This window comes from Phalangium opilio, unplaced genomic scaffold, assembly GCF_054372755.1.
Source record: "Phalangium opilio isolate 3A_F unplaced genomic scaffold, DU_Popi_V2 ptg000217l_1, whole genome shotgun sequence".
NCBI lineage: Eukaryota > Metazoa > Arthropoda > Arachnida > Opiliones > Phalangiidae > Phalangium > Phalangium opilio.
In genome coordinates this window covers 7,128,606-7,141,314 of record NW_028324218.1, presented here as the reverse complement: position 1 = coordinate 7,141,314, position 12,709 = coordinate 7,128,606, and the positions used below count along the sequence as shown (strand labels likewise).

The 12,709-nt window shown below is 35.9% G+C and overlaps 2 protein-coding genes across 2 annotated transcripts; one reads left to right on the top strand and one right to left on the bottom strand.

The window, feature by feature from the left end:
* Positions 1–221: 221 nt before the first annotated feature.
* Positions 222–4,925, bottom strand: PIG-A (phosphatidylinositol glycan anchor biosynthesis class A). The gene is made up of 10 exons (XM_089856787.1): positions 4,750–4,925; positions 4,495–4,651; positions 4,306–4,428; positions 2,116–2,291; positions 1,932–2,044; positions 1,748–1,855; positions 905–1,180; positions 663–846; positions 509–608; positions 222–450 (listed from the first exon to the last, which is right to left on the bottom strand). The coding sequence occupies exons 1-10, from the start codon at positions 4,800–4,802 to the stop codon at positions 346–348; spliced, it is 1,395 nt and encodes a 464-aa protein (XP_089712913.1). The 5' UTR covers positions 4,803–4,925; the 3' UTR covers positions 222–345.
* A 404-nt stretch (positions 4,926–5,329) lies between these two features.
* Positions 5,330–11,620, top strand: CCT2 (chaperonin containing TCP1 subunit 2). Its single transcript, XM_089857535.1, has 8 exons — positions 5,330–5,487; positions 5,919–6,053; positions 6,637–6,941; positions 7,004–7,206; positions 7,978–8,162; positions 9,164–9,311; positions 9,395–9,847; positions 11,286–11,620. Exons 1-8 carry the CDS (start codon positions 5,485–5,487, stop codon positions 11,453–11,455), a joined length of 1,602 nt encoding a protein of 533 aa, XP_089713661.1. The 5' UTR covers positions 5,330–5,484; the 3' UTR covers positions 11,456–11,620.
* The last annotated feature ends 1,089 nt before the right edge of the window (positions 11,621–12,709 follow it).

Below are 12,709 nucleotides of genomic sequence, written 5' to 3'. Positions count from 1 at the left end.
GAGAGAAAATGTCGTGTATCATCCGCATCATGAGGTGCAGAATAAGTTTGAACATGGTCCAGATCAGCAGGCACATACTGATCATACTTCCATGACCAATCATAATGTTAGTTTCACCTCATTACTGATTAATGGTCAGTTATTGGATTGTGAATTACACGGTGAACACGAATGAGTGTAATATAATAAATTGTACTGTGTAAATAACTGATATTCCATGATTTTGTGTTTCAATGTAAATTTTTATTTCACACATTTTTATAGTAGGTATACCCATGTTAAAAGTGTAATACAATTACATTTCATTTGTTACAAGCGATAGTAATTAAAACATTAGCAAGGCGTTTATGCAACAATTTTACGTTGTTGTTTGGAAGCCGATGTTACTTTTTTCATGTGTTGTTGATTTTGTCTTATAACCTCGCATAAATCTGGAGCTTTATCAATTTCCTGCAACACATACACTTTTACAAAAAATTCACTATCAAATTGCGATACATGAACATACTTCAATTGGATCGAAATAATTGCAAATCATTAACATCAGTTGAATAATTAGTACAGTCAGGCTGAAGAATACTCCAGATAGTGTTCCAATTTGCCTTATTCTATAATGAAACATATTAATTACCGAAGTACTTGTAAGCTTTTTACTAAAGTACTTGTGAATACGTTCTTTCAACGTATCAACTTTTTCTTGAACAATTTGGTTATAAACCATCTCTGTTCTTTCGGCAACATCCGCCCACTGATACATACTCTTAACTCGATTATGACAATCGGTAGGAGCTACATAATTACCCGATTTACGATCACGTATTGCATCTTCTATGCCTTTTACCAAACCTGCGAAATACGCAATGCAATTAATAATTTTCGATACTTTAATTGCATCACCATCTACCTGAAACTGAGGGTTGCGTTAACCATACCATATTAGTAGGCAACACTTCTGGAATACCTCCAACTTTAGTGCTGACGACTTGTAAGCCACAGGAAGCGGCTTCAACAATAGCCATGCAAAAGGCTTCGGTTAGAGAAGCATTTAGGTATATTTGACCACGTATTAATACGTCACGGACATTTTCGTGTTTAATGGCGCCCAATAAATCAACTCGGTCTTGTAAGAGATAACGTTCTCTTACTTCTTCTAAATCAATTCTTTTAGGACCATCGCCGCCTTTTACGCGTTAAATTCGATGATTAGTTTTAATTCAGTTCCAAGATATAAGTTTATAAGATATGTTCCATGAGTTTGTCACTGGTTACAAACAGCATGGTGCTTGTCATGAAGTGACGTAGGTCATATATTCTCGTAAAGTGGCACCTGTTGAGGCGCTTTGTCTTAATAGGAAGTTGGACTGCAATTAACCGAGTGTAGTCAATTCTCGCGTCGTTCTCGAACTACGTCTCAGTAAGTCTCTAGCCAAGGATGAGAAATCTTACAGCAATAGTTGTGTTAACTGTGGAACAGTTCTGGTCCGGTGGGACGCTAGAAATGGAGGAAGAATACTCGGGAAAATGGCGGGTGGTCTACGTGATTCGTCTGACGTAGATCGTCCGCCATTTTCCCGATTATTCTAACCCCATTTCTAGCGTCCCACCGGACCTGAACTGTTCCACAGTTACCGCGCGTATTTCTCTCAGATTTCGCATCCACCCCCTTCATCCTTGCTCTAGCATAACGAAGTATAAGAAGGGTCATACTTATGAAACATATCTCATAAACGTATGCTTATATTTATACCAATAATGAAATTAACTTCAGGATAGCGTTGACAAATAATCGGTATGATGCCAGCTAACAAATCAACTCCTTTACGATAAACTAAACGACTGACAACGACAATGTTTACTAAAATACATTAAAATATGTTGATAAACCATTCATTTCAAAGACCTATATTACAGTAAAGAACTTATAGGCCTACTTTGTGATGATGGTAACTCTGGTCCAGGTCTAAAAACTGCCGAGTCTACAGCGTTTGGTATAACAGAAACTAAATTTGGTTTAACTCCCGCTCGTAGCACTGTATTCTCTTTCCTTAATATTTTACAGAAATTATATCGGGTGCACGTACTATATATACTTTCTATATATATATATTAAATTACCCAGTATGGGAAACGCAAATCGCGTGATTGCATTGGGCAAGTGACATTTGTAATAGTTTATTGGTTATTATGGCGCTGGCATCAGCAAAACCAAATAAGGAATGGTCGGTAAATACTGTGCATAAACCTAATGATTTACCGTGAAACATGGCTTCATGAGCCAATGCTGAAAATGCCTATAATGTTGTAGTGTATAGGTGTTAGTTTTTATACTAAGATTTACGTGAAAGGGATTAAACTGAATTTTAAAATAAAGGGACACTAAGTTTAACAATAAAGGGACACAGAATTTTACAATAAATTGATAAAAACTATACATTGAAGGGAAATTAAAATATATTATACAAGGACAGTAAGTTTTACAAAAAAGGGACTAAATTTTGCAATAAGACGACGACTCTAAATTTTGCAATAAAACGACGACTCTAAATTTTGCAATAAAACGACTCTAAATTTTGCAATAAAATGACGACTCTAAATTTTGTAATAAAATGACTCTAAATTTTGCAATAAAACGACGACTCTAAATTTTGCAATAAAACGACGACTCTAAATTTTGCAATAAAACGACGACTCTAAATTTTGTAATAAAATGACTCTAAATTTTGCAATAAAACGACGACTCTAAATTTTGCAATAAAACGACGACTCTAAATTTTGCAATAAAACGACGACTCTAAATTTTGCAATAAAACGACTCTAAATTTTGCAATAAAATGACGACTCTAAATTTTGTAATAAAATGACTCTAAATTTTGCAATAAAACGACGACTCTAAATTTTGCAATAAAACGACGACTCTAAATTTTGCAATAAAACGACGACTCTAAATTTTGCAATAAAACGACGACTCTAAATTTTGTAATAAAATGACTCTAAATTTTGCAATAAAACGACGACTCTAAATTTTGCAATAAAACGACGACTCTAAATTTTGCAATAAAACGACGACTCTAAATTTTGCAATAAAACGACGACTCTAAATTTTGCAATAAAACGACGACTCTAAATTTTGCAATAAAACGACGACTCTAAATTTTGCAATAAAACGACGACTCTAAATTTTGCAATAAGACGACGACTCTAAATTTTGCAATAAGACGACGACTCTAAATTTTGCAATAAAGGGACTCTAAATTTTGCAATAAAGGGACTCTAAATTTTGCAATAAAGGGACTCTAAATTTTGCAATAAAGGGACTCTATAAATTTTGCAATAAAGGGACACTGAATTTTGCAATAAAGGGACACTGAATTTTGCAATAAAGGGACACTGAATTTTGCAATAAAGGGACTCTAAATTTTGCAATAAAGGGACTCTAAATTTTGCAATAAAGGGACTCTAAATTTTGCAATAAAGGGACTCTAAATTTTGCAATAAAGGGATTCTAAATTTTGCAATAAAGGGATTCTAAATTTTGCAATAAAGGGACTCTAAATTTTGCAATAAAGGGACTCTAAATTTTGCAATAAAGGGACTCTAAATTTTGCAATAAAGGGACTCTATAAATTTTGCAATAAAGGGACACTGAATTTTGCAATAAAGGGACTCTAAATTTTGCAATAAAGGGACTCTAAATTTTGCAATAAAGGGACTCTAAATTTTGCAATAAAGGGACTCTAAATTTTGCAATAAAGGGACTCTATAAATTTTGCAATAAAGGGACTCTATAAATTTTGCAATAAAGGGACACTGAATTTTGCAATAAAGGGACACTGAATTTTGCAATAAAGGCACTCTAAATTTTGCAATAAAGGGACACTGAATTTTGCAATAAAGGGACACTGAATTTTGCAATAAAGGGACTCTAAATTTTGCAATAAAGGGACTCTAAATTTTGCAATAAAGGGACTCTAAATTTTGCAATAAAGGGATACTAAATTTTGCAATAAAGGGACTCTAAATTTTGCAATAAAGGGACTCTAAATTTTGCAATAAAGGGATACTAAATTTTGCAATAAAGGGACTCTAAATTTTGCAATAAATTTTTGCAATAAAGGGACACAAAATTGTACAGTAAAGGGACACAAAATTGTACAGTAAAGGGACACAAAATTTTACAATAAAGGGACACTAAATTTAAAAGAAGGTGGCGCCACAAGTGGTCACTGGAACCAGGATAGTATCCCTTTACGTAATTTTTTTAAAACCCAGTTGTGCCATAAATCACATAAATTTCACTGTATATACCGAATGACCATGAACTATAGTGATCTCCTCTCTTATCAAGACATTCCGTAAGATTGGGAATGTTATGAAAAGGGTAGGTAGCGTACACTGATTATAAATGACTAGTAATGGCAGGTAGTAGACCTGAAAAACGGTCAAGATAGTCAAGTTCTTTTTAGCATTTCATTTAAGAATGTTGACTTAAAATACCTTCAAACCACTACTCATGTATCTTACACCTTTTCGGTCACCATAAGCATGTGTTATAACAACTACTTTGTGACCTCTAGCTATAAGACATTGTGATAAATGGTATATGTGGCTTTCAACCCCACCCGTGTTGGGGTAGAAAAAATCTGAAACCATGCTGTCGAAAAATTATTAATAATTTATTAATTTAATTAATTTAATTGAAGATAATAATTATTATCAGATAATTAATTTATCTGATAATTGTAATATTACCATATTTTATGTCGTTTTCTACTATAAATTTTGGTAATTTTCTTTGAGGGCATTCTAGGACATTAATTTAATTTAATTTAAAATAAATATAATATTAATTGAAATATTTTTAAAATGCTATAAAATAATTAAAATTTAAGCGAAGTGTCAAATCATAACAAAGCAGACTGTGTAGCAGACAAAATTCATGGCCAAGTATTCATAGTTTGTCCATTCTCGCACAATTTGACTGTGCCGCCTGTCGCAGGGCCGGAAATAAGAAAAATTTCTTATAGGACATGTGTCCAGTGACCCCCCCCCGTTTAACTTGAAAATTTATAGGACATTGTCCACTGGAGTGTGCAAAAATAGTCAAGCTATCAAAACTTGGGAAAACTTGTTGGTCAAACTGTCCAGTGAACCCCTTAGTTTTTGAAAAAATTATGGGACATTTTAAAATTTTATTGGACAATGTCCAGTGTCATGTGCTTATTTCCGGCCCTGCACCTGTGTAGCAGACAATCTTAAAAACCGATGTCCAAGTATTCACACGTTGTCCATTCTCGCACGTGACTGTGCCGCCTGTGCGAAGGAGAAGCCATCGCCCCTTTTACCGCGTGGGCTAACTCCCCACACACCTTTGTCCATTGTCATTCTGAATTTTCTGAAACGCAGTCGTAAGTTGACGGCGTGAACAAGTAACTAATAACCCTCAAAACTAACTTCTGTTTTGTGTGAAAACTAATTCGTTTCAAAATGGTAAGATCCCTGGAATGATTAACTAATTATACCCTAAGAAATAAATATAAATCCTTAATTTGCTAAAATAAAATGAAGTTGAAGCCATGCCGATTGACCAAGGCTTAAATCTTGTTAGGAGCATGCATGCATGCATACAATCGAAATGTCCATATAAGGCTATATATTACCGCTGCACCCTTTTTAAAAAAATCCATGACGTAGAAATAGAATTTATTTCGTTTTATTAATATTATATTAAATTAGTATTGAAATTAAATTAATTTTAGTAAATTTTGCCCAGTCCCTATGCATAGAAAGTTAATTATTATCATGATGATTATGTTGCCAATGAGGCTATATGAGTCATGCTCAATTTGCAGTGCATTATTATATATTATACTACATTCGACTTGTCTTGAAGTTGACTTAATTAATTTAATTATTGGTAGATGTCCTTAAATCCAGTAAGAATTTTGAAAGGGGATGCAGAGGAAGAAAAGGCAGAAACTGCCAGGCTCTCCTCTTTTGTTGGAGCAATTGCTATTGGTGAACTTGTCAAAAGCACCTTAGGACCCAAAGGAATGGTGGGTTGAAGTTTATAACTTCAAATAACAGTATTTCCATGGATAAAGAATGCGCGTGAGGAAATTAGTTTTCACTCTACAGGATAGGCAACTCCCTATTCTGTATATACTCTGTTACAACATCGGTTGTCAGCACGCGCAAAGCTATTTCTCTATGTAACGTAGCTTTGTACGTGCTGTCAAGAGACAAAAAACTTCAGGATCTTCAGGATTTAAAATATCCGCGAGTTTTTTAGCTCGAGTGCACGGACCTCTATGCCTTAGTTTCAAATACATGTAGTAGGCTGTAGGTAATTTCACACGTATTTGAAACTAAGGCCTAGAGGTCCGTGCACTCGAGCTAAAATACTCGCGGATATTTTAAATCCTGAAGTTTTTTGTCTCTTGACAGCACGTACAAAGCTACGTTACATAGAGAAACAGCTTTGCGCGTGCTGCCAACCGATATTGTAACAGAGTATATACAGAATAAGCTGTCGCTCGAGATAGGGAGTTGCCGATCCTATAGCGTGAAAACAAATTTCCTCACGCGCATTCTTTATCCATGGTATTGCCAATAAAAATCATTAACATTTGTAAACAGGACAAAATCCTGCTCTGTGAGGGTCGACAAGAGGGAAAGGTTGAGGTTACAAATGATGGAGCAACCATATTGAGATCAATTGGAATTGATAATCCAGCAGCTAAGATTTTAGTAGACATATCGAAGGTTCAAGATGATGAAGTTGGGGATGGAACGACGTCAGTTACAGTTTTGGCTTCAGAGTTATTAAAAGAAGCCGAAGCTCTTGTTTCCATGAAAATTCATCCACAAACTATCGTAGCGGGTTGGAGGAAAGCAACTAATGTTGCCAGAGAAGCTCTTAATGCAATTGCAATAGATAATAGGTTGGCATTAATGAAGCTAATTGCAGTTTAAGTCTGAATTACTAAAATTTAAACTTATTCAGTGGAAATCCAGAGAAATTCCGCAATGACTTGTTAAACATTGCCAGAACCACACTCAGTTCCAAAATCTTATCACAGCATAAGGAATTTTTCGCACATTTAGCGGTAGATTCCATTTTGAGGCTTAAAGGCTCGGGAAACTTGCAGGCCATTCAAATTATAAAGAAACTCGGTTCAAATTTGACCGATTCATTCTTAGAAGAAGGTAGATGAAGATTATAAGCGCATCCAAAAACAGATTTATGTACTAAGAACGTCGGATCGTAGCTTTAGCCTCTAGTACCATCCTCGCATACTTTATTGAGAAACTTCCGTCTGCTTATATTTTGACTCCACCCACAAATTCGATCTCTAGAAGTAGCTACATACAGAACTAGCCGTTACCCGCGGCGTCGCTCGCGTGTAATAAGAACTTCCATCTAAAATGATATAAAGAATGTGTAGATTTTACTGATGACTAATATTTTTGTAGCACCCTAGGAGCGAAGGGTTTTTAAATTTGTGGCCGCCATTTAAAAAGATGGCAAACCCAAAAGACCTTTCAGCCCGTCTATAGGTTAAAGGAAACCAGTGTACTAAATATTTGCGAAATCGGATGAAACTCGCGGACTTTATTGCATAGAGAAGATTTTTTACATTTCTGGTCGCCATTTTTTAAGATGGCGGCGGATTGGAAAAACCTTTCTTAGTACGCGCCTACTACTTATGAGTAACGTTCCTGCAAATTTTAAGCCTTCTAGGGCAAGCGGTTTGGGCTGGGCGTTGATTATCAGTCAGTCAGTCAGTCAGTCAGGACTTTGATTTATATAGATATAGATTTGTGGGTGGAGTCAAAATATAAGCAGACGAAGTTTCTCAATAAAGTATGCGAGGATGGGGAGTGAATTTGCTACGTTCAACGTTCTTCTTACATAAATCAGTTTTTGGCACATCCAAGGCTTAGCAACTAACTAAGAGAACTAACTTTTCGTTTAAGGTTTTCTTCTTGATAAGAAAGTGGGTGTAAACCAACCTAAGCGAGTGGAAAAAGCCAAAATCTTGGTTGCTAATACTCCAATGGATACTGATAAAATAAAAGTATTTGGGTCGAGAGTTAGAGTAGACTCTATTGCAAAAATTGCCGAATTGGAAGTTGCTGAGAAGGAGAAGATGAAGGACAAAGTAAAGTATAGTATATGATCAGGGTTGCCACAGTACCTGGAAATCCTGGAAAATCTGGAAAAGTCAGGGAATTTAAAAATGGGCCAAAAAGGTCAGGGAAAAGTCAGGGAATTTAAAAATGGGCCAAAAAGGTCAGGGAATTTAAAAATGGGCCAAAAAGGTCAGGGAATTTAAAAATGGGCCAAAAAGGTCAGGGAAAAGTCGGATAATTTAAAAATGGACCAAAAAGGTCAGGGAAAAGTCGGATAATTTAAAAATGGACCAAAAAGGTCAGGGAAAAGTCAGGAAATTTGAAAATGGACCAAAAAGGTCAGGGAAAAGTCAGGGAATTTAAAAATGGGCCGAAAAGGTCAGGGGAAAAGTCGGGGAATTTGAAAATGGACCAAAAAGGTCAGGGAAAAGTCAGGGAAATTGAAAATGGACCAAAAAGGTCAGGGGAAATCTCAGAAAAAGGTCAGGGGAAATCTCAGAAAAAGGTCAGGGGAAATCTCAGAAAAAGGTCAGGGGAAATCTCAGAAAAAGGTCAGGGGAAATCTCAGAAAAAGGTCAGGGGAAATCTCAGAAAAAGGTCAGGGGAAATCTCAGAAAAAGGTCAGGGGAAATCTCAGAAATAGGTCAGGGGAAATCTCAGAAATAGGTCAGGGGAAATCTCAGAAATAGGTCAGGGGAAATCTCAGAAATAGGTCAGGGGAAATCTCAGAAATAGGTCAGGGGAAATCTCAGAAATAGGTCAGGGGAAATCTCAGAAATAGGTCAGGGGAAATCTCAGAAATAGGTCAGGGGAAATCTCAGAAAAAGGTCAGGGAAAATCTCAGAAAAAGGTCAGGGAAAATCTCAGAAAAAGGACAGGGAAAATATCAGAAAAGGGTCAGGGAGAATATCAGAGAAAGGTCAGGGAAAACCTGGAAAAGTCAGGCGGAATTTGGTTCTGAAAATTCCGTGGCAACTCTGATGATGATCTTTGAAGTTTGAAATAAACTTCAAAATACGTTTCATTGCAGGTTGATCTGATTATGAAGCACAATTGCAATGTTTTCATCAACCGTCAGCTAATTTACAACTATCCCGAACAACTTTTCGCTGACGCTGGTGTTATGGCTATTGAACACGCTGACTTTGACGGAATTGAGAGATTAGCCCTAGTCACTGGTATAAAGTTATTTTCAACTGTCCTTAGGCTTTAGTTGAAAATTAAAACTGCAACTTCTTTTATGTTGAATTGCAATAACTAGGAGCTGAAATTGTCTCCACTTTCGGAAACCCCGATAAAGTTAAACTCGGCACTTGTGACTTAATTGAAGAGATAATGATTGGTGAAGATAAGTTGTTGAAATTCTCCGGTGTTCCCATGGGAGAAGCGTGTACCGTTGTAATTAGAGGATCAACTCAACAAATTTTGGATGAAGCCGAACGATCACTTCACGATGCTCTTTGCGTATTGGCCAGTACAGTCCGGGAAACTCGTACTGTTTGTGGGGGAGGAGCCTGTGAAATGTTGATGTCTAATGCTGTCCTGCAATTGGCTCAAAAAACTCCCGGAAAGGAATCAATTGCCATGGAATCATTTGCGAAAGCCCTGAGACAGATTCCGACGATTATCGCTGATAATGCCGGTTATGATAGTGCTCAGTTGGTTTCAGAATTGAGAGCTGCGCATTCTGAAGGAAAGCATACTTTTGGTTTGAGTGAGTATATATATTTTTTGGGTGAAGTATTTCCAGGTAGCAACAAACTGCTTGTAGTTATGTATAATTGTAGTGTTGCCTTATTGTGTATTCAGCAACACTATTTTTGTCACTATAATATCCATGGCGTTGTAGGCTTGTTGCTTGCAGTGCTCGATTCATGGGTTGTTATTTATCATAGTGTGTTGGTCATTTTATGGTTAAAATGGGATGTTAACTACAATTATTTTCAATGTAGTGAAGTATTTTTAGATTCTGCTGCAATTCCCGCTATATGCAGTATTACATGTATTGTGCCAATGTGGTTGGCATATTTGTTTTTTGATGGATTATATGCTATTGTTAATGCTGCTATGAACACCAGAGTTAGCATTACATATATTGTGCCAATGTGGTTGCGTTATGAACACCAGCATTACATATCTTGTGCCAATGTGGTGCTGTTATGAATACCAGCATTACATTTATTGTGGCAATGTGGTGCTGTTATAGACACCAGCATCACATATATTGTGCCAATGTGGTGCTGTTCTGAACACCAGTATTACTAATATGGTGCCAATGTAGTTGGCATATACTGTTTTGATGGATTATATGCTATTGTTAATGCTGCTATGAAAACCAGCATTACATATATATTGTGCCAATGTAGTTGGCATATCGGTTCGATGGATTATATGCTATGGTTAATTCTGCTATGAACACCAGGGTAACATACATTGTGTCAATGTAGTTGGCATATATTGTTTTGGAGAATTATATGCTATTGTTGATGCTGCTATGAAAACCAGCATTACATGTATTGAGCCAATGTAGTTGGCATATATTGTTTTGATGGATTATATGCTATTGCTAATGCTGCTGTGAACACCAGAATTACATATATAATATGCCAATGTGGTTGGCATATTTTGGTTTTGATGGATTATATTCTATGGTTAATGCTACTATGAACATAAGCATTACATATATTGCGCAAATGTAGTTGGCATATCTTTTTGGTGGATTATATGCTATGGTTCATGCTGTATGTACAATATGCTGGTATCAACACCAACATTACATATATTGTGCCAGTGTGGTTTGTTCTTGATTATATGCTATGGTTAATGCTGCTATGAACACCATAGTTTTGTAGTTGACACCTATAACCTCAATAACACCCTTAGTTATTGTTTACACCATTGAAATATGATAATTGTTTCATTATCGAGCTATTTTGGCTCATTGTTTCGTTTCTTGAGTTACATCTTGGTTGGTTTCTTTCTAACACATTTTAATCCCAAACCCACACATGCACTTGCGCATTTCCGAGTTATAATTTCATTGCAAAATTGCAATGCACCTTAATTGCTTCATTGCAATGCACCGTAATTGCGTCAACCGTTAAAATCCGATGAACAAGCATTGAAATGTGTCACAAAATATATTACTTTAGATATGGAAACTGGTAACATCGATGACATGGAGAAATTAGGCATTACCGAATCGTTTATCGTGAAACGACAAGTACTCTTAAGCGCTGCTGAAGCTGCGGAAATGATTTTAAGAGTAGATAATATCATCAAGGCAGCCCCACGTCGCAGAAATCCTGATCGTAGCCACTAAAGACTTAATCCGAAACTGTGTTAACAATTTTTTTTTTCCCCTAATTCTGTATTCAATAAGCAAGCCGTTATTACAAAACTAACTTATGATCTAAATTGAAATGAATTTTGAAACTTCACTTACATCCAAGCTTTGATATAATTAAACATCTTTTTCATTTACTGAGTTTGAGTCGAATTATTTTACTTTTTCATGGAAAACCATGGAAATAGGCTTATAAGAACTGTTATAAGGGATTGGGAATGTTGAAGAATATTGTGTTTGTGATGGGGAAAGTTTTCGATTAGTTTCGGAAAAATTTATCGTGATTTACGACATTTACCATGGCTTTTTGACCTGAGTCAAATTCAACCACTTTTTCATGGAAAACCATGGAAATAGGCTTATATAAGAACTGCGATAAGGGATTGGGAATGTTGAAGAATATTGTGTTTGTGATGGGGAAAGTTTTCGGTAAGTTTCGGAAAAATTTATCGTGATTTACGACATGAACAGTATAGGTGTTACTATAGCTATTTGACCTGAGTCAAATTCAACCACTTTTTCATGGAAAACCATGAAAATAGGCTTACAAGAACTGCGATAAGGGATTGGGAATGTTGAGGAATATTGTGTTTGTGATGGGGAACGTTTTCGGTAAGTTTCGGAAATATTTATCGTGATTTACGACAAGAACAGTATAGGTGTTACCATGGCTATATGACCTGAGTCAAATTCAACCACTTTTTCATGGAAAACCATGAAAATAGGCTTACAAGAGCTGCGATGAGGGATTGGGAATGTTGAAGAATATTGTGTTTGTGATGGGGAAAGTTTTCGATTAGTTTCGAAAAAATTTATCGTCATTTACGACATGAACAGTACAGGTGTACTTACTATGGCTGTTCGACCTGAAGCAGAGAAGAATGTTTATTTTGCACGACGCCACAAAAGGTGGCATGGACGCCATAATTGTTTAAATTTCTTTCACAATATGAGCTATTTTAAACTAGTTCTTTAAAGGGTACACCGGACTATGATTTTTTCTTTTAAATCGAAAGAGCGGATAATATAATGAGTATAGCAATTAGAACCATGTTTCTACAATATTAAAAAAGATATGAGCAAGTAAGTTTCCGTAATTGCGCGTAATGGACACTACGCATTAAATTCTTGTCCTTATTATCCATTTAACGATAAAACATACTCTCGAAATGTTGGAGAGTGTTGCTATAAGGCCTAATGGTAAGAGAAACATCGAAGGAAAGAATTATA